General features: G+C 41.6%; 1 protein-coding gene across 1 annotated transcript in view; it reads left to right on the top strand.

Moving 5' to 3' along the window:
• Window positions 1–26,007, top strand: part of LOC117545952 (inactive N-acetylated-alpha-linked acidic dipeptidase-like protein 2) — a 1,067,198-nt gene that overhangs the window by 527,908 nt on the left and 513,283 nt on the right. Inside the window, exon 8 of the mRNA XM_034215999.1 lies at window positions 14,853–15,120. Coding sequence (XP_034071890.1) covers window positions 14,853–15,120 — 268 coding nt within the window. The remainder of the gene's footprint in view (window positions 1–14,852; window positions 15,121–26,007) is intronic.

Below are 26,007 nucleotides of genomic sequence, written 5' to 3'. Positions count from 1 at the left end.
TTTAATGTTGTAAACCCCTTCCCCAAACAGTGATTATAAAAATCGTAATTTACCAATCCTAAACACAGCAGGACCGTCCAGTTTGGCCAAATACAGAAGATGTTAACCTCTCAATAAGCTACTGGAGTGAACCTGCAATACTGAACACTAGGAACGGAGACTGAAGTTATGTTGAACAAATGTATGTGGGGTTAGGCTGTAGCAGGGGACAGAACAGGAGAGATGTAATCCAGAAAAACAGGGGATAAGGGAATCCAAAAAGCCAGGGCCAAGGAATATACTAAGAACTAGAGCGGAGGTCAGAATCCAGGGATCTGGGGTGGCCGAGAGAGCAGGCTGAACCAGGGGAGCGAAGGAACACGGAGGAGCACAGTAGTGATGGCAGTTTGACACTGAAGCTTCGAACGGAGCTTCAACCCTGGACTTCCTATTCCATAGAAGCAGTGCTTCGAAGCTTGCTTCAAATCACGTGACATATGACGTCCGAAGCAGCAACTGCTTCAAATCACGTGACATGTGACGTCCGAAGCAGCAACTGCTTCATTTCCTGAATGAATCACTTGACTGGTTCACGATCCATTCACGCGATTCAATGCACTGCCTCGTCTCGATTCTGACAGGTGACAGGTTGAAACAGTTTCAAACTTGAGTGCTTCAACACTTTATGACCGCTCTAAACAATGCACAATGTGTGGGTTGTTGTCGTAGTTTGCGTTGTTGCTGTTGAGTTGTTGTTGTTATTGCATTTTATATCATTATAGAGCAAGCCAGGAAGTAAGATAGGTCGTTCTGGCTCGGGAAACACTTCGAAATGTGGAGAAGTTGTGAACAAAAAGACAATTATCAGTAATATGAAAACAGTTAAATATTTCAAGGAATAGATAGTCCAGTGGATAGAGCCGGCAGCCCGAATGCGGCGATGTCCTCCGCGCAGCTGGTTCAAATCCCGGAATGGACGTATTTTAATCATTGCTTTTCAACTTTAATAACTGATAAAAGGCCCTCTCCGCCCAAAAACATGTCTAGCACTCTCTAGTCTCTTCTCAATAACCCAATACACACAATTATCAATCTTTAATTGCAAATAGAACATGATATTCAGTCTTAGTGTGTGTGTGTGCATCGAATATTTTTCAAGGCAAAGATACGTTAAACCCACTGCAGCCTTGCACTTCGCCAGGAGAGGTCGCTGTAACTGAAGCTTCGAGAAATGAACCTATTTCCGACACAATTGTCCAAGTGGTTCGACGCTTCATTCAAAGCTTCATTTTGCCATCACTAGAGCACAGCAGGTAAGAGCGGTGGCTGGGCGCGGCAGGCAGAGGAGCAGGTAAGTTGGTCACTGGACAGGGAGAGCACAAGGTTAGAATTAGCAACAAACACTTAGAGATTGGTAAGCTAGAAGCTAAGTTAGCCGAGACCTTTTACCACTGGTGGTTTAGACGACGAACTGGTGAGTACTGGATGAGGGAACCGGGTTTATATGCAGGTGTAGGTGAGTAGTTGCAATCACGGTGACGAGCAGCAGCTGAGGAGGTGTGGAGGCGGGAATCCAAAAGTAGGTCAGCCACGCCCAGCCAGGAAGACAGAGGGCCCTTCTCACTTCTCTTATTCTTCATTTCCTCGCTCCTCGCTCCTCGATCTCGGTCTCACCGGAAGTTGATTTGTCTGCGCCATCTTGAGTACCGTCCCAATGGCCTTATTTTTGCCGGAGGAGCGAGGAGCGATAATGGAGGAGCTATAACCGAGGAACCACCAGACCATCCTTCGATGAAATCCTCAGACACTCGCCCCGCCCCCTTACTGTGTATCGCTCACTGATTGGACGATGCAGTGCATGCACTAATCTGATGCTTCTTGACATGAGAGCAGTTTCTCAGCGGAGTGAAGAAAATACATGAACCTCACGGGAGTCACTCCTCAGTTTATACCGTGTTTTGTTTCAAATAATGTATCATTTAGTTACAAATATGTGATATATCTGAACAACAAAGTGGTCAAAAATCATTTTCTTCATTTATTGGAATCATTTTCATGATCACTTTTTTCGTTTTACATTTTCATTTATTGTCATTTCCATTCAGTCAGTCATTAAGTGCTATTAAAATGTTAATTTGCTACATATCCACACAAACAAAGTGTGCAATCCAATGAATGTTAATCTAACTGGGTTTTGATAGATAATATATCTCTTTTTCTTCTCTCAATTATTTTATTTCTATTGGGCACTCTAATCAAACTATTGTTCGTTTATACATTTTAAGAATGGCGTTTATCTTTTTTGAGAATGAGTTCTTATTTGATTTTATTTATTTGGGTCTACAACAGATGATACAAATGTTTGTGTCAGTAAATGTGTACTAACAGAGGCGGGGGGGTGTGTGGAAATAACGGGTACAGAGCTGGCTGCTGTCAGACGATCAGCTTTGCAGCGTCATCACAAACGGACGTCGCTTCACGTGACGCTCCGGAGGAAAGTACATCCCATTGCTCTGAAAACTCATTTCCCTGCTTCTCGTGGTTTCCTTGCGTCTCTCCATGCTTCCCTGGTAGGAGGGACTAGTCGCAGGGAAACGACGCAAGTGAGGGACGCAAGGAATCCATTTAACCGAAGTGAGAAGGGCCCAGAGGCTCTTTCTCATTTCACTAATTTCCCATCCTCGACTCCTCGAATCCTTGGTCTTCCGGTAGTGACCCGGAAATGGATTTCAGCGCGCCATGTTGAAGGACATCTAATTTCTCTAAATGCACTTCGAGGACCGAGGATCGAGCATCGAGGAGGCTCTCTGGAGGAGCTATAATTGTCACAGTCTGCTCCATCATTCATCAGTAGTTTTCCATTCACCTGTCTCACCTGTTAACCACACCCACGTTTTTGCTCACTCTCTTTCTCTTCTGCACCCATTAGCTTCACTGCCAGTATGTAAACCCTCACCAGACAAACACCCGTTGCCAGATCGTACTTTGCCTTCATGCTAGTCTTTCATGCGTTTGTCATCAGATTGCCTACCCGGTTCCGACCCTGCCTGTCCCTGACCTGCCTGCTCTGTCTGATCCCTGATCCTGCCTGTCCTTGGACTATCCTGCCTTGCCTGCTGTCTGACCCTGCCTGTACCTACGCTGACCGCCTCGCCTGCTCCCTGACCCTCTGCCCGGCCCTGACTCACCTTCTGCCCGCTGTCCTCCGTTTCGTTTGCCTGTACATCATCCGGCTGATACTGTTCTGCTGGTATCCCTCTGCTCTGGTATTATTACCAATAAAGTACATTACCAATACTCCGTGGTTTCTCGAGTGCTGCATTTGGGTCCTTCATAAGATTGTGACAATAATCGAGGATACACTGATGGGTCCTCCGCGGATGTATTTCCGGCAACAGTGATGTTTCAAAGAGTCGTGACGCACGGCCGGACTTATCTTAGCCAATGACAGCTCTGCATGCATCCCCATGATATTATTTTATTAACTGCTTTCATCACGACGCGATGTTTACAGTGAAAACAGCTGTGAGGTCCGTGCAGAAAGCAGAGCAGTGTGTAAAATATATATCACTCAGTATAACAGGCCTACATTACTCTCTTTATTTGTATGCTTCAGTTTAGTAGATATCTACAAACAAAGAGTGGATATTTTTCTAAAACCATTTAGTGCTTCACATAATAAAATGATCAGTGGCGGCTGGTGGAAAATATTTTTGGTGGGGCTGTTGATATAGTGAGTAAAACATATTTTTTTGGGAGAAATTACCCCTTAAATTAGGACTTCTGGTGATGTAATGGCGCGTTTCCAGTGCGGCGCGGAGCTCGCTTTAATGCTGCGTTCAGACCGGACGCGATGCGAATATTCGCTTCGCTCTAAACGCCCCTATCGCATCGCTCTAGTCGCTCGAGATTCACCGCGGCTGCCAGCTGTGTTTACTCGCATCATTCAAACAAGACGCGCTGGCTCGGGAGCTACAACTACAACAAAATGAACATATTTTACCGTGATTAAAATTGTAATACACGTTTCTAAATGATGCCGACGTAACAACATACTGATACCGGTTAGTAAAAACTATGAATTAATGCTTTGACAAGTCTGCAGACAGACGGCAGGCGAAAAACCTTTTAGAATGCTTGTTTTCTGAATGGAGATTGGGTCGACCAGGCTAAGCTAACGTTGTATATGCTCACTCCCCACTCATAACAACGGCCTACAGACATAAATACACCAGCGACTGTATTCGCCATGACACAGACAGTGTCGAGCCGTGCGGGGCCCGTTTTTGGTTGCGTTTCCACTTGGCCTAGTACCGGCTAGCGGGTCCTAATTCACAGTTTTTCTGGCCCTATAAAATCGTGGTTCTATGGCCAGGAACAACCAGGCTGAGTCGGGCTGAGCATGCTAAACTAGAGAGAGAATCGCTGGCAAGGGGGCTACAACTACAACAAGATGAACATATTTTACTGTGATTTAATTATAATACACGTTTCAAAATGATGCCGAATTAACAACATACTGATACCGGTTAGTAAAAACCATGAATTAATGCTTTGACAAGTCTGCAGACAGACGGCAGGCGAAAAACCCTTTTAAAATGCGTGTTTTCTAAATGGAGCTTGGCTAAGCTAACGTTATATATGCTCCGACCGTCCACACTCACAACAACGGCCTATACAGACATAAATAAACCAGCGACTGTATTCTCCATGGCACAGACAGTCTGTGGTTTGTACTTGTTTAACTTTTGTCTAGTTTCTAAACAGATCGTATCTGTCCCCGGCTGTTTGAAGAGCAAGCATGGGAAACAAAAGACAGCATTTACCTGTTTGCATCCAGCTAGCCATGCCTTTCTGGTGTACCAGCTACGTGAGAAGCCTCGTTGATACGTTTAGTCTTTTTCACAAGCTTGCTCCGATATATACAAATTGGGTTGGTCCGGTCCAAGGTCTTTAAGTATCAATTTATCTACCAAACTTCTCCTTTCGAAAGGATTGGAGAGTAGCTCTTGCACGGAATTGGGTGCGGACCGAGGTCCGGCGACTCCACCTGCACACAACGCCATTCTCATCCAACTACTGCATCACCTTGGTCACTCACGAGTCTAAAAAACAACTCACGTCAACGCACGTAAGCAACGTGGGCGCCAACGTGAGCGCCCTCGTGACCAAAATATTTGACGCCGCTGATTGGCTGAAATTATGTTTCGGCGGCACAGTTTACTATTGAGACTTTTGCAACGTGCTGGTTGCTGCTGTTTGGCTCGGGGGCTCCGCCCGGTAATGATAAACTAATGCCACGGGCAAGGCCAGGCAGGAAACATGTGACTTATCAGTAACTTTAGACATCGTAAAACCATTTTAAACGAGATTTTATTGTAGATTATACATTTTACTGATACCAATTGTATGATATTTACCTTGTTCATTAAAAATAAAAATATAAAATATATTTTTTTTTTAAACATTTGTTTTTGTATGTGGGAAGAGGTGGGGCGGCGCCCCTATGGGCCGGCCGCCACTGAAAATGATAGTATATCCAGTCTCTGATAGTGTTACGCTATTATGAGAGTGCTCTCATACTTATTTGAATCTGAAATTGTATATACTTATATAAATATGTGTGTGTGTATACGGTATGTCCACATCTGTAGCCTGTTATTGTCTCATTATACCGCACTGTGTATGAATTAAAAGTAAATATATAAGTCATCAGAGGGCTGCTGTGCCTCCTGTCATCATTAACGGACGTCTCTTTAAAATGACCGCTCAGAGGAGAGGAGTTCTCATTTCTCTAACCGCCTGCTGCTTCCCCTCCTCTCTCCTCGGTTCCCCTCCTCGACTCGCATCTCCCGTGGGCGGGACTAAGACACGAGGATAGGAGTCGAGGAGGGGAAATAGAGAAATGAGAAAGGGCCAGACACACAGAGGGAAAAAAGAGGGAGGCAGAACTGTGGATCCTCACCTATGATCCTCACAGAAGAGCTCTGGCTTAGTGAGAGTGACACTTAACATTTAAAGAGCAGGTAGTATTTTTCACCCTTGAAAATACAAAAACACAAGAACAGAAGTACAAGGAAACAAACATGTGATTAGCACAACTGCCTCTGTATTTCAGTAGTAACCTAGCATAAATTCAAGGCCATCTTAACAGTTTGTTGGAAAGCAATAAGATGCTACATTTCCAAAGCTAACCTTGCAACCTAGAGGTGTGTATTTCTTTATCCATGTCTACTTGCATTTGGATGCTGTAACCCTAACCCTATACTCGGTATACCCTGCCAAATGTAATTGTTCTTGCTTTTTTAAGTGCTTAAATGCTTATTTAGACGTTGTTTATTCTCTTTTCTTTAGTGTCATTAATTGTTTGACTGAAAGCTCCTACACGGCATGTTCCACACACAGGTGTTTTTTTGCTTGTTGTTACTCTTTATTCTGTGTTCAGACTTATCTTTACTCTCTTGTAGCTTTTCTTGCAGCTATTAGGACTTACATCTCTAAAGAAAAAATGTGCAGCCAGTAAGCCATGACAGTGTGACAGAATACATTTCAATATAATTCATTACTTTTTCACTTTCACCTGTCCTTTCAAACTGTTACATCAAGAGGGTTTTTATTTTCTGAAAAGCTCTGTTAGTTTTGGCACACAGGTTTGGCACGTGACCTAATTTCCTGCATTGCTCCTCTAACTTCATTCTGAGAAGAGCTAGACCAAAAACACCTGATGGGATGGGAAAGTAATTTTGTTGTTTAGCAGCGTAAGAATGTTTTCACTTTTCTGGTAATGATCTAGAAACATGATTGCATTCCTCGCCTCCTGATGAATGTAAGTCAAAGAGTCACTGTTCGTTAAGCTTTTGTTTTGCCTCCAATATCCTTCATGGCTATTTAGTTGAACTCACACACACACACACACTACACTAAACAGTGACCAACTACCTTAATCCGTCTGAAGAATGGTTCATTGTCAAAGGACCTGTCTCTAAAAGTAGCTTTGTTTATAACACAATCAGTTGATATATTGCTCAATTATTTACATTGTTTGGTAGAACTTGAAATAAGTAAAGTAGTTTCTACTTCGGACAATTTCTGATAATATTTCTTCCTCCTTTTTTTTGTATTTTCCATTCGTATATGACCTGTTTGCATACACACACTTTTGTAAAGATAGACCCATGTCATTTGTGGAAATGGGGTAGTCTACTCTTAACATGTTTGACAAAAAATACATTAGCCCACAGTAGGGTAGATCACCACACACACATGCAAACACAGACACACTCAAAGTCACTTGAGATATCGTCAGAACGGGCAAGTCTCCCAAACCACAGGAAGTCCTTCCAACAGCTTGGCTTGTAGACGAAGGTCTCTGTGAGCACACAGACATAAAGAAAATCACACACTCGCGCACACGCATCAAAGCCCGACACACACACTTCCTCCTGCTGCTGCTGCTGCTCCTGGCGAGCTATGAGACGTGGCCGGCTGACTAGAGAATCGCAGAATTGTGTGTTTGGGCCATCTGCTGCTGAGACTGATATAGATGTCACTACCACACACACACACACACAAACATACTATAGGCATGCACACAGTTTGTCCACACACTTGCAGATAGAAACTTAAAAATATTGTAGCCATTATACTCGTACATATCGCATTTATACATAGACAGAAGACAGTTGGAAAGATTACTTGCAGTTGAAGTAAGCGTTTTTGAGAAATATGTTCATTTGTGTTGTTTCAGAGGTTTAGCGTGCAACCATAGGCTCCGACTTGGACAAAGTTGAGTTGGGAGACTTTTAAATGTACTAAATTGACAGTATAGTAGTATGTCAGTGGCGAACCGTGTCTATCACAACTGGACCTTCTGTAGACACACACCCCCCCCCTCCCCCCTCCCCTCCGCGGCATTATAATATCCGTCTTTTCACTGGATTGTCGTCTTGAAAAGGGTACTCACAACAATTCCGCAACAACTTCATCTTCACCTGTTGCACTTGTCATTTCAACGTTAAAAACAATAAAACGGCATGAATTGCTTCGTCGCATTCATCTAGATCAGGGGTGCCCAACCTTTTTTGAACCGAGAGCTACTTTTAAAGTTGCCAGTCTGTCGAGATCTACCAGTCCAAATAGAGAAGCGTAGGCATTACTGACAGCCTACGACCAGGTAAATACACACTTCTACTTGTATAAAACTGACCTTTGTACGATTAATACTTCATAAAAATACTGCAGATCCTTTATCTTACCTCTTTCTAATCTACACACATACAAGTATTTAACTGAAGTTACACAACAGTGTTGTTGATACAGAGTTGGAGTTTATCCACACGTCACATACTACAGTGGGTAATGTTTTCAAGAAACATTGAACAGTGCTGCCACATATGACACAGGGAAAAAAGAAAAGACTCTGAACCCTTTCTTTGCCATTATATAAAAATATTGTTGCTACAAAAGTATGAATGAGGCTTACTAATAAGACAACTCAGATCTGAAGCTACACAGTGCAATAAAAAAGACAAAATTAATAGAATCAAACCTTTTTGTTGCATTTTAGTAGAGTATAAAAAGAAATGCCTTTAAAATAGGATGCAAGCAACACTAGTTTCTTAACCTGAATTGATAATAGACTATAATCAATTTAAACAGAACAGATCTTAATGTTTGCATTCTTATACCATTTTGTACAATAATTATAATGAATAAGTTCAAACAAACTAAAACTTACAGCTGATTAATAACGGTATCTAACTTGAGTTTTTATTATATCAAAAACCTGTTGAAATGCTTCTGTTATTTTTACTGTCCCCCAAAAGCGCGTCGGCAGCCTCCAGGAATGCTTCTTTCACAACTTCGCCGTCTTTACATAAATAAATACATGAATGCAGGAAATAAAAATAAAACAAAATACTCTTGAATGTTTTTCTTTTTTTAATTATCTTAAAATAAAACACTTTCTTTAATATTTCTATTTGCTATTATGGCTCCATTAGTTGGAAATGGTGGCATTTTGAAAAGAGGGTATTGAATTTTGTGTTTTTAATTATTTTCCCAAAGAAAATTGCTTTATTTAGTTGGATTGTCTTTGTTAGCAGCTTTTCTGAGAACCTTCCTGTTATGGAGATATCAGACTCAGGCATTGCTCAGTGCCGTGCTGGATGGCATATTTGTTCTTCGCCAAAAGGCTGAAATTCCAGTCAGTTCGTGGAAACGTCTTTATTGCTGAACTTTTGAGTCCAGTCCTCTCAGAGTCAGAACAATAAAGAGAGTAAACAACCAGCCCCAAATAAACCCGCAGAGGAGACTCAAATAAGGCCTGGATCAAATTGTATTGACATGCCTTTCATGCAATTAGGAAAACGGAATTGACAACGACTGACGGCTCCTGTGAGGCGCTGAGTGTGTGTGAAGGGAGGAGAGTGTGTGTGTGTGACACAGAAAGAGGCTCACCCAAGTTTGGCAAACCCAATAGAAATAACTCAGCTTTTCCCACTGTTCCCATTGAGATCAGTTTGTAGAAGTATTGCCATTGTTGCCAAACATTTGACATGCTATATGTATTTCTCTTCATTTAAGTATTTTAGGCAGTCTTTTATTAATATTTTCCACTCTAAAGAACATTTTCAAGAATGTCATCTAAGGAACTTTCCTTAGAAGCCTTCAAAAGTCAACAAAAACGTTGAGTTTATGAATGTACAATGTACAATATACTGGATGGTCGCAGACTGTTGCAATATTTCTAATGTTTTATATAAAATATAATTGATTGTGTGGCCAAAAGACAATACCACATGAATAATTGTCATTTTATTATTGTTCTAATGTTTTATAGCAAGTTTGGCGTTGACATAAGAATTGTGTGTAGTGGCATAACAAAGGTCTTTATTGTTCTCACACTGCCCGTGATACAGCACCTCTTTTCACCCTCTGTCTGAAACCAGAGCCCAATCTGATCTCATTGGTTAGCTGGCCGGCTCTGTTGTGATTGGTTAACAACTTAGAGATGTCCTACCCCTTACCCCTTATGATGTACAATGTGTTGAAGCGCTATAGCCAAGACAAGTGCAGGTGTTACATAGTTATGTTACGGTTGAAAAAGCCCCAAAGTAACACGTTATTGTTCCTTATTTCTGTTATTATATAGAGTTAATATCTGTTTATTAAGTGATGGTTATCATAGTGGGGAGGGGCTAACCTACGTTTCATTGGTGACGTCAGAAGGTAATGGACTTCAGTCGAAGTTGGGGTGCAGATAGTGCGTTAAGTGTCATGTGCCCAAATGAAAAGTGAGTATTTGTCCACAGTATTGCTTGTGATGTTGTTTTGCTTTGTATTATTACAGTTATGATAACTTCTGTGCCAATAGGGTTTGTAATGTGGAGGCTTCGAGTGCTCCGTGCGTGCTCGTTAATTACGGTAGTTAACTGAGTCGTTACGCCTCAAAGCTTGGGAATAGATACGCTACGTCGAGTGCCAAAAAGTTATTGTTAATGTTCTAATCTAAGCCGTAGTTTATGCTGTTGAAAGTAGATGTTCAGCTGAATGCGAGGTGTTTAGTGTATTACTTTTATTACAAGCATCTTTATTCCTGTCTACCGCTACCTGTCATGCAAATTGCTTTGCTAACTCAATGACAGGAAGTGGCATGTCTCTAGCTTTTCACAATAAAAGCACCAGCTGCCGCTTTGTCAGTGAACAGGAAGTTGAATGTCAGCATTAAAGCTTACCTAACTTTGCATGTCTGTAAATACCTTATAAGGAGTGTTTGACATTCTGTATTAATGTAAAGAGAGTGAAATATAGCTATAGTTGTTTTATATCTATTCCTCTGTTTACTATAATTGGAGTTTAAGAGGCATGTTATATTATTGTGTGTCTGAATCTAGATTATTCTTTCTTTAAAGGTGGGGTAGGTAATTTTGGAGAAACCAGCTCGAGTGCGCTAGAATTTTAAAATACACAGCTGGAAAAAATCTGCCTCTTCCTTACAGAGCCCCTCCTCCAACACACACGAACGCGCACATGACCAATGAGGGCACGAGATAAGTTTGTGCACAGATGGAAGGCTGACAGGCAGGTAGGCCATCCAGTTACTTTAGCCGGGCTGGCTAAAATGATTGGTCGTGCTTTTTACAGTACTACGGCTTCCACAGATGCATTTTTTTATGGATTTGTTGTCAAAGCACTTAAGATATTCATTGCTATCGGGATGTTAAGAGCATTCCATGGAATATAACAACAAGTGTATCTCGAGCCGGTTTCTCAAACTTACCTACCCCACCTTTAAGCAGTGTTGTGCTAGTTACTGAAAACCAGTAACTAGTTACCATTACTAGTTACTTCATTTCAAAGGTAACTCAGTTACTTTACTGATTACTTACACAAAAAAGTAACGCGTTACTGTGAAAAGTAACTTTTTAGTTACTTTAAAAAAGGGCTCCCATTAATGCCCTTATAGCCAACTTGACATGCATTATATGCAATCTGGATTGCATCGATATTAGCTGGCTTTCCATTTTTGTATATTCTTTCGCCAGGTAGTTGGAAAAAGTTTTCCATTCCATATACCGTGTGCCGCCCGGACATGCTATCATGCTAACTAGCTCCCTGAAAGCAGGTGACTCCACTGTAGCAATAGCCTGCATGTGTTCTACAACATACCGTGCAATGGCTTTATCGACTTTTCCCTGGCTAGCAGTCCCTTGGTTAAAATCCAGCCGCTGTTGCTTAGGTGGAGGTGGAGTGGCGTCGGCTGAGTCTCTGTGGTCTTAGCTACTAGCTTCGTCCCAGCATGTTGTTTTTGCAGATGTTTTAAGAGATTTGAATTACTGGTTTGGGCAGTAGATTACAGTACATTTAACTAAAACGTTCTTTTCTTTGTGCTCGACAAAAGTGAAATAGTGAGAATATCTCCAGGTGGAGAAACTAGACTTGAGCTCCGCCGCTGCCATGATAGTCTTGTTAGTAAACAACACAAACACGCCCACAGCCCGTCTCCGCATGTGACACAGGAAGTATAAAAGTACATTTACTCAAGTACTGTACTTAAGTACAGTTCTCATCTTTGTTCGCCTGGCTGTTCACTATATAAAAAAACTAACGGAGTAACGCACGATGTACTTAGTAACGGTAACTGAGTTACTGAATTTAAAAAGTAATGTGTTAGAGTACTAGTTACTGCCAAAAATAACGGCGTTACAGTAACGCGTTATTTTTTAGTCCCAACACTGCCTTTAAGGTATGATAATATTATATATATTATGTATGCCTATTTTATCATTTATCGATCTGTATTTTGTTATGTCTCTTATAGGAAAACCACACACTGACCCATACAAATGTACATGTATAAGATCTGTATGACTGCAAAGAGAAGTCAGTAAAGGAAGTCAGTCATCATCTCAGCTCTTAATTTCTCTGCTCTGGACATCTGGAGTGGAGTGCACCAGCTGGGCGTAACTCTGTTGTAAAATCACAACAGACTAGTATCCATAGTAACGTAAAACAGGCAAGAAGGAAAATAGCGATGGCAGTGCGTCTTGTTTACATGTAACGAAAGAGCATTAAGAAGATAAAGAGTCGTCCGTGATCGAACAAACCCACTGGACATCTATTCAGTGAGCTGATAGAGAGTTTTCAATTTGGCAGACAAGCCCTTTTTGATTTAATCGAGGAGATCTCCCCTCAGCAACAGAACGGATCAGACAGAAACGCTGCGCTCTCCCCAACCTTGCAGGTGCTGATTGTGCTCAGATTCTACACGAACGGGGCCTTTCAAAATACTGTGGGAGACATGATTAATGTTCATCGCACAACTGCATGTCAGGCTATTAGACAAGTTTCCTTGGCTCTCCAGCGCCGCCTTAGGAATTATATTCACCTTCCAACACAAGAAGAAGCAGCAAAATCCTCCTGGCATCCGTGAAGATATCGGTGGACGACTTACCCGCAATCACATAATAAACAACATATAGCCCTGTATATTTGTAATATGAATGCTGTTTTTTGCAATTGCATTTCAATAAGCTTATAGCCTATTTTATTCAAAAAATACACACAAGAACATTAAATAACAACATTTGGAGAACTATTAACATGAAATTGAGATAAAGAACAAGTACAACAAATATGATTAGAGAATGGTGAATGACACTGTAACGGAGGTGATCTCTGGGCCAATAGCTCTCGGCCTCCGTTACGGATTGTATAGCTTCATTGTTGTTGATTGTGTTCACCTGGTGCCCTGTGTTGTCTCCTCCCCCCTCACCTGTGTCTTGTTGGCTTGATTAGTCTGTGTGTATTTAGGCTCTGTTTTTTTCTGTTAGTGTGGGTGTGAGATCCTTGTTGCTGGTGACGGTGTTCACATGGACAGTCATATTGAGGCTGCGTCATGTACCAATGAGAAATAAATGCCCACACCGGGTTGTATTTGGGACGTTCTGCCTCTGCCTCCTTGCTTGGTCGGGCCGCTCAACGGTCAGCTTCAGACACATTGTCTTCTTCAGTGATTCTTTGCTGATTCTTAAGAATGATAATTTTGAGTCTTAATTTCTCCTTCTCCAACTCAATTTTGTCATGTTCCGCTCTCAGTTTTGCGGTCTCCACCTCTACACAAACGATCTCTTTCTCCACCAGTTCACGCTGTAGCTCTGTAAAATCCCTCTTTTATTTCGGGGTGTGGGCGTCATTTTTCTCTTCTTTTGGTTTTCGTTATCCAAGTCTTATTTTGCTCTGAATGGAGGAGTTTGAGTATTAAATTATATAGACGTGTGTTGCGTGTATTCACATGGACGCACATCTTAAGACCAGGCGCAGCTACGACTGAGACTAGTCAGGCTTGGTGCACTCGCTGTAAATTCGAATCACTAAGTCGGACGTAGCTAAGCCCGACGTTAGAGTTAAGACCTACTTTCTTACGCCCAGCCACTTAAGGCCACTCCTGGCCTTAAGTGGTGTTCTGGCCGACAAACTGGGGTGAACTTCGTCATAAATACAGAGCTAGTGCCAAGACAGAGTTATCCCTATCTCTCCACTACAGTCACGAGAAATAAACAAAAGAGTCCAATGGAGCTTTTTCAGGCGGGGGGAGGGAACTTTGGGATTTTTAGCCTTTGCAGACCATTTACATCACACATGTCAAACTCAAGGCCCGCTAATTACTATTAGATCTGGCCCGCCGGTATATTGCACGCACACCTTCACTCAATCCTGAGGGTTTCCTCAGCTCAGAGCCTGACCCAAAACATTGATGAACTTCAACCCAAGATGAGATGCCAAGTATCTGGCTTGAACTAGCATCACAGAGCAGCAAACTGAGTTTCAATGGATGTTTCCTTTTGCACTTTTTTTCTTGCGACAACAGGGCATGTTTGTTATTTCTTTGAGGGAAATTGTTTTTTTGAAGCTGTTGTTGGCCTGTGGAAAAATGTAATCATAAGAAATGACTCTGGAAAAGCTGCAGATAGAGCCATAAGCAATGAATGCAACTGATTATTTAATGTTTAATGTTGTTTTTATAGGCAATAATTTAAGCTAGAAGTTCATTTCAATACGTTTTGCAATAAACATTGAACCAGTCCGGCCCTCGACTAGTAACCATTTTTTTATTTTGGCCCACTGTGTATTTTAGTTTGACACCCCTGATTTACATGCACAAAAACCTATGTAACACAATACAGGAAAGGGAAAACCCAAAAACTATCAAAGGGCCGCCTTAAAAAATCCTGAGTTTCTGAAAGTATCTCAGTACTTTGTATCAAGAAACAAGTCAAATCAAATCTGTAAGGTCCCAGTCAAATCTGTAGGGAATGTAATAGTTGATCCAACACTGTTATAAAAGCCATTGTTCCGTCTGCTGCTTGCAGGTCCTTCTCCAGCCTATCAGATGACAGCGAGGAAGCCGTAGCCAGGTACCTCTCCAGGCAGTGGGTGGGACTCGGTTTGACTGACGTCCATCTGTCCAATCACACTGTTCTGCTCAGCTTGCCTGGTTCCACACCTAACACCATCACCGACAGGTCCAGTCACCAGTGTTTCCTGCCCAACGGGATCCCATGTGACCAGCGTGGACCGAATGATCTGCCCAAGCAGCAGTTCTCCTACGCAGCCTACTCTGCTGTTGGAAGTCTGCAGGTACTGTACCATCGTCCTGTCTTGACATTTCCTTAACCCTCCAGGCTGTTTTACTCTTTTCATGCTCTTCCTCCTCCTCATCACTCTATATTGTCAGATTGTGTAAGTGTCTTTGCCACCGGCCACAGAAGGGTCATCAGGTAAGGTCATCGTTGGGTCTTTTAAATGTTACAGCTTGACCTACAACGGTTCAGGTTCAGAGGTGTCTCAGCGATGTTATTTCCAGCAAGTCAGGCAACAGTATAGATGTAATTACCCCTGCCAAGGTTATGTTTTCAGCACTGTGTTTATCTGTTAGCAGGAAAACAGAAGGATAAATACTAGACAAGGAAAACCCATACAATAACGAGAGTGGCTTGAAATCACGAGGCAGGTGCAAAATATATCTTTTGCTTTTGTTTCTATTGCTAGAGAAGGCTTCTGTGCGGCATTCTTGTGGTATTGGAATAATCAGAGAATTCACTCACCTACTGGGACATTTCATGTGAAGCTCCTTCCAAGTGGAAAAACTAGCTATCAATGTGTTGTTTACAAGCTCTGAGCAAGAAAAATAAAACATCACTTCTTGTTGGTAGCCTTCTTGGTATGAATTTAAGCTTCTCTGGAATGAAGCTTTCCGAGACGCACATCATTGAATCATCGGCCTTTGTGGAGGGCTAAGCTCTCTGAAGGCCAGTTGTCACGATCTGTCTGTGTTTTGTCTTGCCTTTTTCTGTCTTTGGTTTCATGTTTTATTTTGAAAAGTGTTCACTCCCTGTCTTGCCTGCTGCTTTCTGTCTGTTCCCTCCTACCTGATTACTTGATTGTGTTCACCTGGTGCCCCTGTGTTTTCTCCTCCCTCCTCACCTGTGTCTTGTTTGTGTGATTAGTTTTGTGTGTATTTAAGTTCTGTTTTTTCTGTCTGTCTTTGTTGGTTCATTGTTTGTCTTTGACTGTGTCACGGGGTAGTGTTCTGTTTCTGACGCTTTCCTTGGAATAAAGGTATTCTTTCGTTGAAATCTGCATTTGGGTCCTGCTTGCTTCACTCAACCCTAACACCAGTCTTGTTTATATTTGTGTTTTCTGGTAGAATGTCAACTTGAGATGTGGCATAAAGAACATTTTTATTTAAACTTGATTCTGCAACTGTTTTTATAATAAATTGTAAAGAGCCGGTGGTTCAAGGTTCTCAAGGCATTTTTTGTTGCAGTTTAGGACCTTATCTGAAGCATCTGTAACCACAACTACTATATATCTATACACTACTTCATCTGATGCAAAAAATCTGCTGCAAACCTTAAACTCTGCACTCTCAGTCCTCAGCAGTTTACCTATCGTAGCAATCAATACTTAAGTATATTTTTAGCTGAATAATTACTATTATTGTTACAACAAACTATTAAGAAAGTCAGCCCCAAAGCTTCTGACTCACTGTTAACATACAATTTATCCATATAGCAATTACATTAGTGAGTGCAATGCAATTGTAAGGGGGAAGGGACGTTTGGTTTTTTAATGGTTATTTTAGACCTGTGCATGATATGCTGCTGGCTCCAATGTTTTTCTGTTATCAGCAAAAGAAACAAGAGTAATCTGCCCTACTCACACCACAATCCTGTTCCTTCCACTTCTGTTACCCAAATTCGGGCAGTGTTTAAATACTTGCACGTCCAGGCAGGGATCTGAACTCCTGTTATAGTAGTATTCGTTTATTTGTCCCAGTAGAGAAAATGGGTTGCAGCACATCACAAAGGCATTTAAAAAGATAAAACATACGTCAAGGTACAAGCTGTGATTTAAAAACTTGACGCAACCATCGTCATTTGTTTGTAGAGTATGGTTTTTAATCTCAGATTTGGCACTCTGCAATCTTGTTGTTTTTTTTTGTACCAGAAGTGATTTAGAGAAAGGAGCAAGTTAATATTATTCAAAAAATATTGTAAGGGCACCAAAATGAACTAAAAATAGTAAATTGAGGTCATCATGAGAGTTACCTGTCTATCACAGGTTAGCCCCCTCCTATAGCATACACTGCTTCATCATCTACCTGACTCTGAATATGATTAAAAAATGTATCCAACTGTAAGTGAGAAGTAGGGTCATTTTCTCATAGACTACTACAGACCTATTTTTAATAACCATTGGAGTCCTTATTCTTTGAAAGAATGCAGGTTAAACGCACTTCCACATTGATTCTAGTTTGTAGACTTCTATGGTAATGATCCAATTCCCAAAAGTAGAAATGGAGCATTAGGATAGAATATGAATATGACGCCTTCTGTTAGGGATGCTCTGGTCGCCAATTTTGGGGCCCATCGCAGATCGCTGGAATCAGTATCGGCCGATACTGATCGCCGATCCGATCGAGTGGGTGGGGGCTATGGGGATCTTAAATGCAAAGTGATGTTTAAAACTCAGTTAATGGGGCTCATTCACTGGCGCTTCCCCAAACAACAACCAACATAATTATTACATTCAAATGAAGTACATTATACAAGTTTACATTAAAGGGGACCTATCATGCAAAATGCACTTGTGTACGTCTTTTATACATGAATATGTGTCCTCGGTGTTCCAGGGAACTCACCAAGTGTCAGAAAACACAACCCTCTCTATTTTCCTCAATAACCAAATCTCTAAAAAAGGGGCTGCAACAGATCTGATACAGACTGATCCAGATTTGAACACTGTCCTGACGTCAGGACGGTGGTGCTACGGCTATTGGTCAATTATCCACCTATCAGGGGAATGAGAGGTTGGGCCACGGCCAGCCATTGCTGCTTGAAAGCACTGGAGACGCTGTAGTACATATGCCAGACCTGTAAGTGGCGCTGTAGTCTGCCACAAAAGCAGCGAAGAAGACTTCCCTTGCATGGTTGCCATGGTTGCCCTTCTGTTTATTCTCTGCTGTGGCTCTTTTTCTCCCTCCCAGAGGCAAGCGTTTGCGCCTCCTGCTTTAAAACAAATGAATAATGACTCTATATAATCATATGTAAGGGATAATGTGCAGCGACGCGGTCATTATGGGGAAAAGAACACAGACAGGCTGATCAGGAGCCCACGCGAAGCGGAGGGATCTAGATCGGCATGAAGGTGTTTTACATTATCCCGCTTATTACATAGCCACATTCTCAACAAAGTAACGACATGACTCCCAATATTAATTGAAATGCATTTATGGATTTAGAAAATGATTTTATTGATTTAAAAAATAGTTGTATTGATTTAAATTGACATGCATCCGCTAAGAAAAATAGTCCGTTGTTACTGTTGGAACTATCGTAGCAACGGCAAGAACTGCTTCGATAGTGTTTTTGAGGAGATTTTTGATTACAGATTTGAAAACATCGTTGCTTGCTTTAAAAGTAGCACAATTCATTATGTCAAACCTTGGACAGTATCTAGATATCCCTGCCCTAATGCCAACTCCCTGCAAAAACAGGGCTGGAAAGAGCAAATAGAGTGAAATGAGGCATGGCTAAAATTCAGGATCTGTTTGGTATTTTGAAAAAATATATATATTTATATACTTTATATAGGTATGGCCCTACAATATATGTTGCAAATATAGCATGATAGGTCCACTTTAACTTTGGATAATAACACAGGAGAAATTAGCGGAAGCGTTCTCTTTTCCTCTCTCTCTCCTGACAGCCCGTCTGTATCTCATGCAGCTCGCTGATCCAGTAATGAGTGACCCGACAGTGAAGAATAATTATATTTATAACTAGTTTAGCTAATTCCAGATGTAGATAAAATAGCTAAGTGTGTTAGGTCTAATTCTTAATGTGTGTTTTGCTCCACTCACCGGTCCGTCACAGCGGGTGGAGCTGCAGGGTTTCTGCTTCACACACGTTGCATACCGCTATTTTATTGTCTTTTTTCGGACACCTTAAAATACTGCCAGACTGGTGAAGCAATTTTGGCGAGCTTGTTTTGCCGCACACAGAGAAAAGTGTCATGTATTTTACGTCATGTGATCGGCTCTCGCGATCGGCATTTATAGAGAGCACAGATCGATCGGCAGAGAGTGAATATCGGCCGATATTGATCGGTGGCCGATCGATCGGAGCATCTCTACCTTCTGTCATCAGACCCCTATTTCTGCCATCTGACATCAACTTATCAAACTGAACAGTTTAACTATTAAAGTTATCATAATGAGAATGACAGGGTTTGACATTATATTGTTTTATCTTTTGACTGTTCCCCCAGCTAGCTGAATCTGAGCTGAAAATGGGGCAACAATCGCTAGTCACCAACTGCACTGAAATCATTTGTATTTACTGTGATAAAACAAACAGTTTAAATTGAATTGGAATCCTGAGATCTAGAAAGAAGGAAAAAGTGAGTTTGAATGCAGGACATACATAGTCTGAACTCTGAACGCATGTTAGTAAATGAAACCATGTTCTCTTAAATGGGTCACACTCACACAGATATATTTTCTTATAAATAGAGCAAAAGGGGACATTTTCTTGGTAGACTGCCTCAAGCCATCTCTCAGAGACAAGAGGCAGTTCACACACATTATACATTCAATTTATTCAAGAATAGACGCACAACACCAGCAAACTCGACGTGGAAAGTGTAAAGAATGTGCAGTACGGTCTGCGTCATGCTAGATGCACTGTTAATCTCTTCACTCTTTCAGGAGCGTGAAGATTAATGGGAGTTATTATGCATGTAGTCCGCCCACACCAGCCAGCAGACACACGAGCTAAGAAACACAGTCGCACTATTTTTAGAGGGTTGTACTTCTCCGTATCCCGGGAACAGAGAAAGGGGTTGAAGGAGACACTTGTTATTCCCCGAGCCCCTGCAGGCCTGAAGGCAGATGAAAAGTTGGAGTGAGTCTTTGAATACCAAGTTTTCATCCTCTTTTCTCTCTCCTTCCTCTTTCCTCACTTTGCTCGATCCATCCAGCTGTCCGCTCGTCGGAGTCTACCCAAAGGAGGGTCACAGTCATCCATCACCGGATTATTTCCTTGCTCTCTGTTCCTGGACGCTGCCTTGTATTAAGCGGCAGTTTGCTGGATCTAAACGTGGCTTTCAGACAATTAAATATGGCGTTTGTGATGGATGGATGGCAGGCCACAGCGAGTATACCGGGTTAATAAGTCCTGCTGTTAGTAGCACTGTTTTGCTGGCGCTGCGGAACTGTGATCTGACACACACAAACAAACTTATACACACACTTGCGGAAAGACGGTAAAAAAAGTGACATATCAACGTGGGTCGAAAGAAGGATAATTGGATCCTTGCTTGTTGTATGTAATATTGCAATATGCTGCATATAACACACATTTTGCTTTCATAATAGAAAGTAGTTATATAGACTGCTAACGGCCCGTCCACACAGCGGCGTGCGTTGATGCTTGCCGGCGGGCGTGTCTGACACTCGACCAACAACCAATCACATGAATCTCCCGCCCCAGACACACAAGCATGCGGTTTGATTGGCTAGAGCTTGTACTGGCATATGATTCGATTGGCTGACGCCTCCGTCGAGGCGTCAAAAGTTGAACATTGCTCAACTTTTGAAGCCAGCAACGCTCCACGTCGCTTCCCAAAATGCAGTTCGGCTAAAAGTGACGTCACCCCGTTCAAAGTGAATGGGCAGAAGCGTTGGAAGCTTCAACGCACGCCGCTGTGTGGACGGGCCGTAACACTCCTGTCCAGGGGCGCGGGAAGGGGGGTGCTGTGGGCGCTGCAGCACCCCCTAGCGGCAGGCAGGCGGTGCGGAGCTCCCCTGTCTGCACATTTATTTTATTTTTATTTTATATATATTTATTTCATTTCATTGTGCCTGATATATTTTATATTATATGTTATTATTCAAATGATAATTTAAAACGATATAAATAATTTTGCTTCAGGGAAGAAAAATAAAAAAGATGTGGAAAAAAGGTTTTTTGTTAGTTTTTAGTCGGCTAACTTTAACGTGACGCACAACAACACAAGTAACTGACATGGCGCAAAAACGCTAAATCTGCAAAATCATGTGCATAATCTGTATACTGGTCAATATCATGTTTGTGGTATTTGAATTATTATGTTATGGTTATAGCTGCTGCAGCCCTGCATAATCTGTGTAATGTGTAGCCAATACATTCCACATTGTTGGTAAAATAATATTTTACATCTTTGTGTGTGCTAGTGTGCTAGTGCTTTTGTGCGTGCTCTATAGAGTGGCAAAGTCACGCCCATCTACTTCCGGTCCATGGGACCTTATTTCGGAAAAATTATGTATTGAAGTCAATGGAGATCGGGATCTTTCGATCCCGTTTGAATTGTGCCATGAATTACACATATGATGTTTGTCAATCTTAAAAAATAATTTCCATGTCAAAATAGTCAGTTTGTCTTAAAACTGTTGAAATATAAGACTATGAAAAATACGCAACTAGAAAGACTACAAATCCCGGAGTTGTGTAAGTGATGTCACAATTGTTTTCCTCCGTTAAATATAAGAGATAGCTAAGATAACGTTAACAAGATGCCTGTGTGCTTAGTACCAGGTTGTTATCATACCAGCAATGGGTCTTGCTCGTTCTTTCGCTTCCCGTCTGATGAAAGGACCAGGAGTGGCTGGATCAAGTTAGCTACCTAGCTAGTAGCTAGCACGTTAGTTAGCAGTACAGCCTTGTCATGTTTATTAGCCTTAACATGGAGTAACCCAAAATGTTAAACAGTAAGAGTAGTAGTCATATTTCGTGAACCCTTTGAAGAGTACTGTCACACCGGTGTGATCATTCTATAATACACCATTGAAGCCCGGGGGAGAAATGCTAACGCTAACGCTACATTAGCATCGGCAATCTTTTCTACTTCATGCTATCTGCACAAATGGTTGACATTAAACATTAAAAAGATCAGGCAGTTCAGAGACAATCAAGCAAGTCAGGCAGCTTTGCATGACATTCATTGTGGTGATAGTGAGTGTAGTCAATCCCTTTTTTGACAAGACAGTAGTGACGGCCATCTTGGTGACGTGTGTTGTTGCGCAAGAGATGTAGTTCATTGAAAGTTTCACACCACAAATTGTGTTACTTCACAGTTTTACGACACATTTTTTTTGTTTTGACTTGCAAAATTCTCTTTTAAATTGACAAACATTATATGTGTAATTCGTGGCACAATTCAAACGGGATCGAAAGATAATCTTTCTCTCTCCATTGACTTCAATACATATTTTTTCTGAAATAAGGTCCCATGGAGCTCCCCCGGAAGGGGAGGGACATCGCCACTCTATTGTGTTCACTGGAGTCCATTGTTATGCTGTGTGTGTGGGTGGTTTTGCCACCCCCCCCATTGGTGCGTAATTAACACATCGGGCAGTGTCACTACCCGATCCGTCCCCCTGCCCGATCTGCAGTGCGCATGTGCGAGATGGTCCGCCATATTGGACAACTCCGTACGGCAGACAAGTAGGACACTTGACACAGTGGCTTTTGGCAAAGCACAAAAAGAAAACTCGAGAGAGATGAGTTATTGTTATTAAAACGTGACTTCACTATTATTTAACAACTATTTTTATTGGGTTCTTTTATTTGGGGTTAAGTACATTGTCAGAATAAGTGAGAAATGGATTTAACTTCTGTTAGACAGCTATATGCCATACATTTTTGCATACATTCACAGTAAATATTTATTCAGTATGATTGCTGTCTAACAGAAGTTAAAGGGTTAGGGTTAGGTTGTCAAATATGGCGGACCATCTCGCACATGCGCACTGCAGATATGGCAGGGCTGCAGATCGGGTAGTGACAGACAGCACCCCCACTCAAAATACCTTCCCGCGCCTCTGCTCCTGTCCACAGTACCAAATCATAATGCAGCAATAATCATAATGCAATAATTGGCCATGATTGGAGGTGGGATGTGAGGCCGAAAGAGGGGGGGTTTCCTGAGGTAGTGTTATAATAGTGGAGATTAATTATAATTAGTGTCATATTTATTGCCAAGTACAAGGAAATGCAAAGAATTTGCTCTGGTTAACAGTGTCTGGTGTTAATTACATTAACACTAAAAGGGAAGAAAAAACTAAAGGAAAAACAAAAAATGTAGATTATACCAAAAAGAGAAATGTTGACACGAACATTTTAATATACAAATAAAGTACAGTAAAAATATGACCAAATGCTATGAAAAGTTATTTTTGAATTATTACGATTTAAAAAAAGAAAAAAAGCTTTTCATAGAGAGATGCAGTTTTTGTATACAAATCATTGTGGAGTTACTTTTAAACAGAGCCTATCGGGTTACACTACAATACATTCATTTATTAGTTTTCAATTACATGGATCTTGGAAAAAAGGCAATGACACAATGTATTTATCTGGTTAAATAAAGGTTAAATAAAATAAAAAAGTATGCAGTAATCCATAAAAACATGCATTAGGTGAACTATACAGTATATGTGTCTCTAACACGCTGACTTATTTAGTTCAGATAGTGCATAGCTTAACATGAATAGTTTTTTATTCATTTCCACTACAGATAAAGCATAGTTGCATTATTATTCTATTATTATTTTTCCAATAAATTATTTGTAAAAAAACATTAAGACATTACAACCTTTCTGTGATCTGTAAAACTGCCCTTTGGAAGTCATGGCAAATAATTAACTAAACTATCTTATAATGTATGCTGTCAACCTGGTATACCAGATATTTGGTTAATATATTTCTATTTTCTTGACACAAATTCTTAAATTAAATAACAAATTAAATTTGCTTCAAATCCAGCTTGATGCCAATGACCAAGTTGAAGGTAAGGTAAAGGCACAGGCTTTATTACGTGACTCAACCCTCGCTGCATCAAAAAGCTCACTGATGCTTGATACATGCTCCCTTTTAAGCCCTCCAAGGATAGGCTGTGGGGAAAAAGCCTCTGACAAATTCAACACAGCAACGGAAAGTACTTCTCCCCTTATCCTCTTCCCACTCTTTTTCACCTTTTTAGTTCTTCCTTTCTGCTGTCTTTTGGATACAATCCCATTTGTATCCTGTGCAGTTAAGAGGAACAGTTTTTATTTTGAATACTCAAGTAATATGTATTGCCCAGGGTAACTGAATATCTATTCTATACTGTACATGCACTGCTGATGGGCTTTGGTTGTCAAGGTTTGTCATCAGATCAGTGTACTCTCTGGTTACAGCTGCCCTCTGAACAAAGGGAAAAGCTGAGAATTCAGTTAGAAGGCTACGCACATACTGGGAGGACTGTGGTTCTGTGAGAAATAGTACAAAGTGTTTCTAGTTTGTATGTGCTCTCTCCTATATTCAGAACGCCGCTGCTCGAGTCCTCACTAACACTAAGAAAGTGGATCACATCACTCCTGTTCTGAAGTCTTTTCACTGGCTTCCTGTGTGTCAAAGAATAGATTTCAAAATACTGCTGTTGGTTTATAAAGCTTTGAATGGTTTAGGCCCAAAATACATTTCTGACCTCCTGCTAAATTATGAACCATCCAGATCTCTCAGGTCTTCAGGGACTGGTCAGATTTCTGTCCCCAGAGTCAGAACTAAACATGGAGAAGCAGCGTTCAGTTATTATGCTCCAAATATCTGGAACAAACTCCCAGAAACCTGCAGGTCCGCTGCAACTCTGACTACTTTTAAATCCAGGCTGAAGACTTTTCTTTTTGTCGCTGCTTTTAATTGAACTATTCATATCTTAGACTGCACTGTAACTTTTATCCATGTACTTCTTCTTTTAATGTTTAATTGAACTATTCATATCTTAGACTGCACTGTAATTTTTATCCATGTATTTTTTCTTTTAATGTTTATTTTATTAGCTTTTCTTTTAATGACTGATTTTAAATGCCATTTTCTTAATGTCTTTCGTTTTTTGTAAAGCACTTTGAATTGCCTTGTGTTGAAAAGTGTTAGGATCTGTCTGTGTTGGTGTTTTTCTTGTCTTTTTCTATCTTTGGGTTTCCTGTTTTATTTTGTAAAGTGTTCACCCCCGTTTCCTGCCTGTTTGCTTTCTGTCTGTTTCCCTCCCCGATTACCCGATTGTGTTCACCTGGTACCTCTGTGTTTTCTCCTCCCTCCTCACCTGTCTCGTGTTTATGTGATTAGTCCTGGGTGTATTTAAGTTCTGGGTTTTCTGTCTCTCTTTGTCGGGTTGTCTTTTGTCATGACTAGTTTGTCGGTGAGTGTTCTGTTTTGTCTTTGTTTTCACCTAGCCTTGAAATAAAGGAATTTCCACTATATTCTGCATTTGGGTCCTACCTGCTTCACACACCGTGACAGAACGAACCGACCACAAAATGGACCCAGCAGATGATCCATGGGAGGTTGAATTACAGCATTTAACCTTCTATCTGGCTTGCTGCTTCGATTGGTGGAAGGGAGCGTCCAGTGTTCGGCAGAAGAGGGCCGCTCTGGTAGAGGCGCTCCGGTTGGCAGCAGAGAAACCATGTTTTGTTGAGTTTTTACCTGACTGGATTTTGGACTTCCTTCAAGCATGTGATTCCAGGCATGCTAGCTCCCTGTCTCCCAATTCCCAACCTGGCACCATACCCCTTGGTGGGTCAACCCGTGCTTCTGCCCCAGTTCGTGCTCCTGTCCAGGAGTCGTATTCCGGAACTCGTCAGGCTTATGGAGGTCCACGGAGATTCAGGAGGCTGCTAAGAGGAGTCGTCGCAAGGCCAGGCTAGGAGCCCGAGCCCCAGCAGCCATGGTTCCGGCTCCAGTACAGGCCCCAACAGCCATGGTTCCGGCTCCAGTGCCGGACCCAGCAGCCATGGTTCCGTGCTCCAGTACCATCCCACATAGCCATGGTACCGTGCTCCAGTACCACCCCACACAGCCATGGATCCGTGTTCCGGTTCCTTGCCCAGCAGCCATGGTTCCGGCTCCAGTGCCGACCCCAGCAGCCATGTTTCCGGCTCCA

Source organism: Gymnodraco acuticeps, unplaced genomic scaffold (assembly GCF_902827175.1).
Source record: "Gymnodraco acuticeps unplaced genomic scaffold, fGymAcu1.1, whole genome shotgun sequence".
Taxonomy (NCBI): Eukaryota; Metazoa; Chordata; class Actinopteri; order Perciformes; family Bathydraconidae; genus Gymnodraco; species Gymnodraco acuticeps.
Note: the sequence above shows the minus strand (reverse complement) of the source record. Positions and strands in the feature narration are given on the sequence as shown.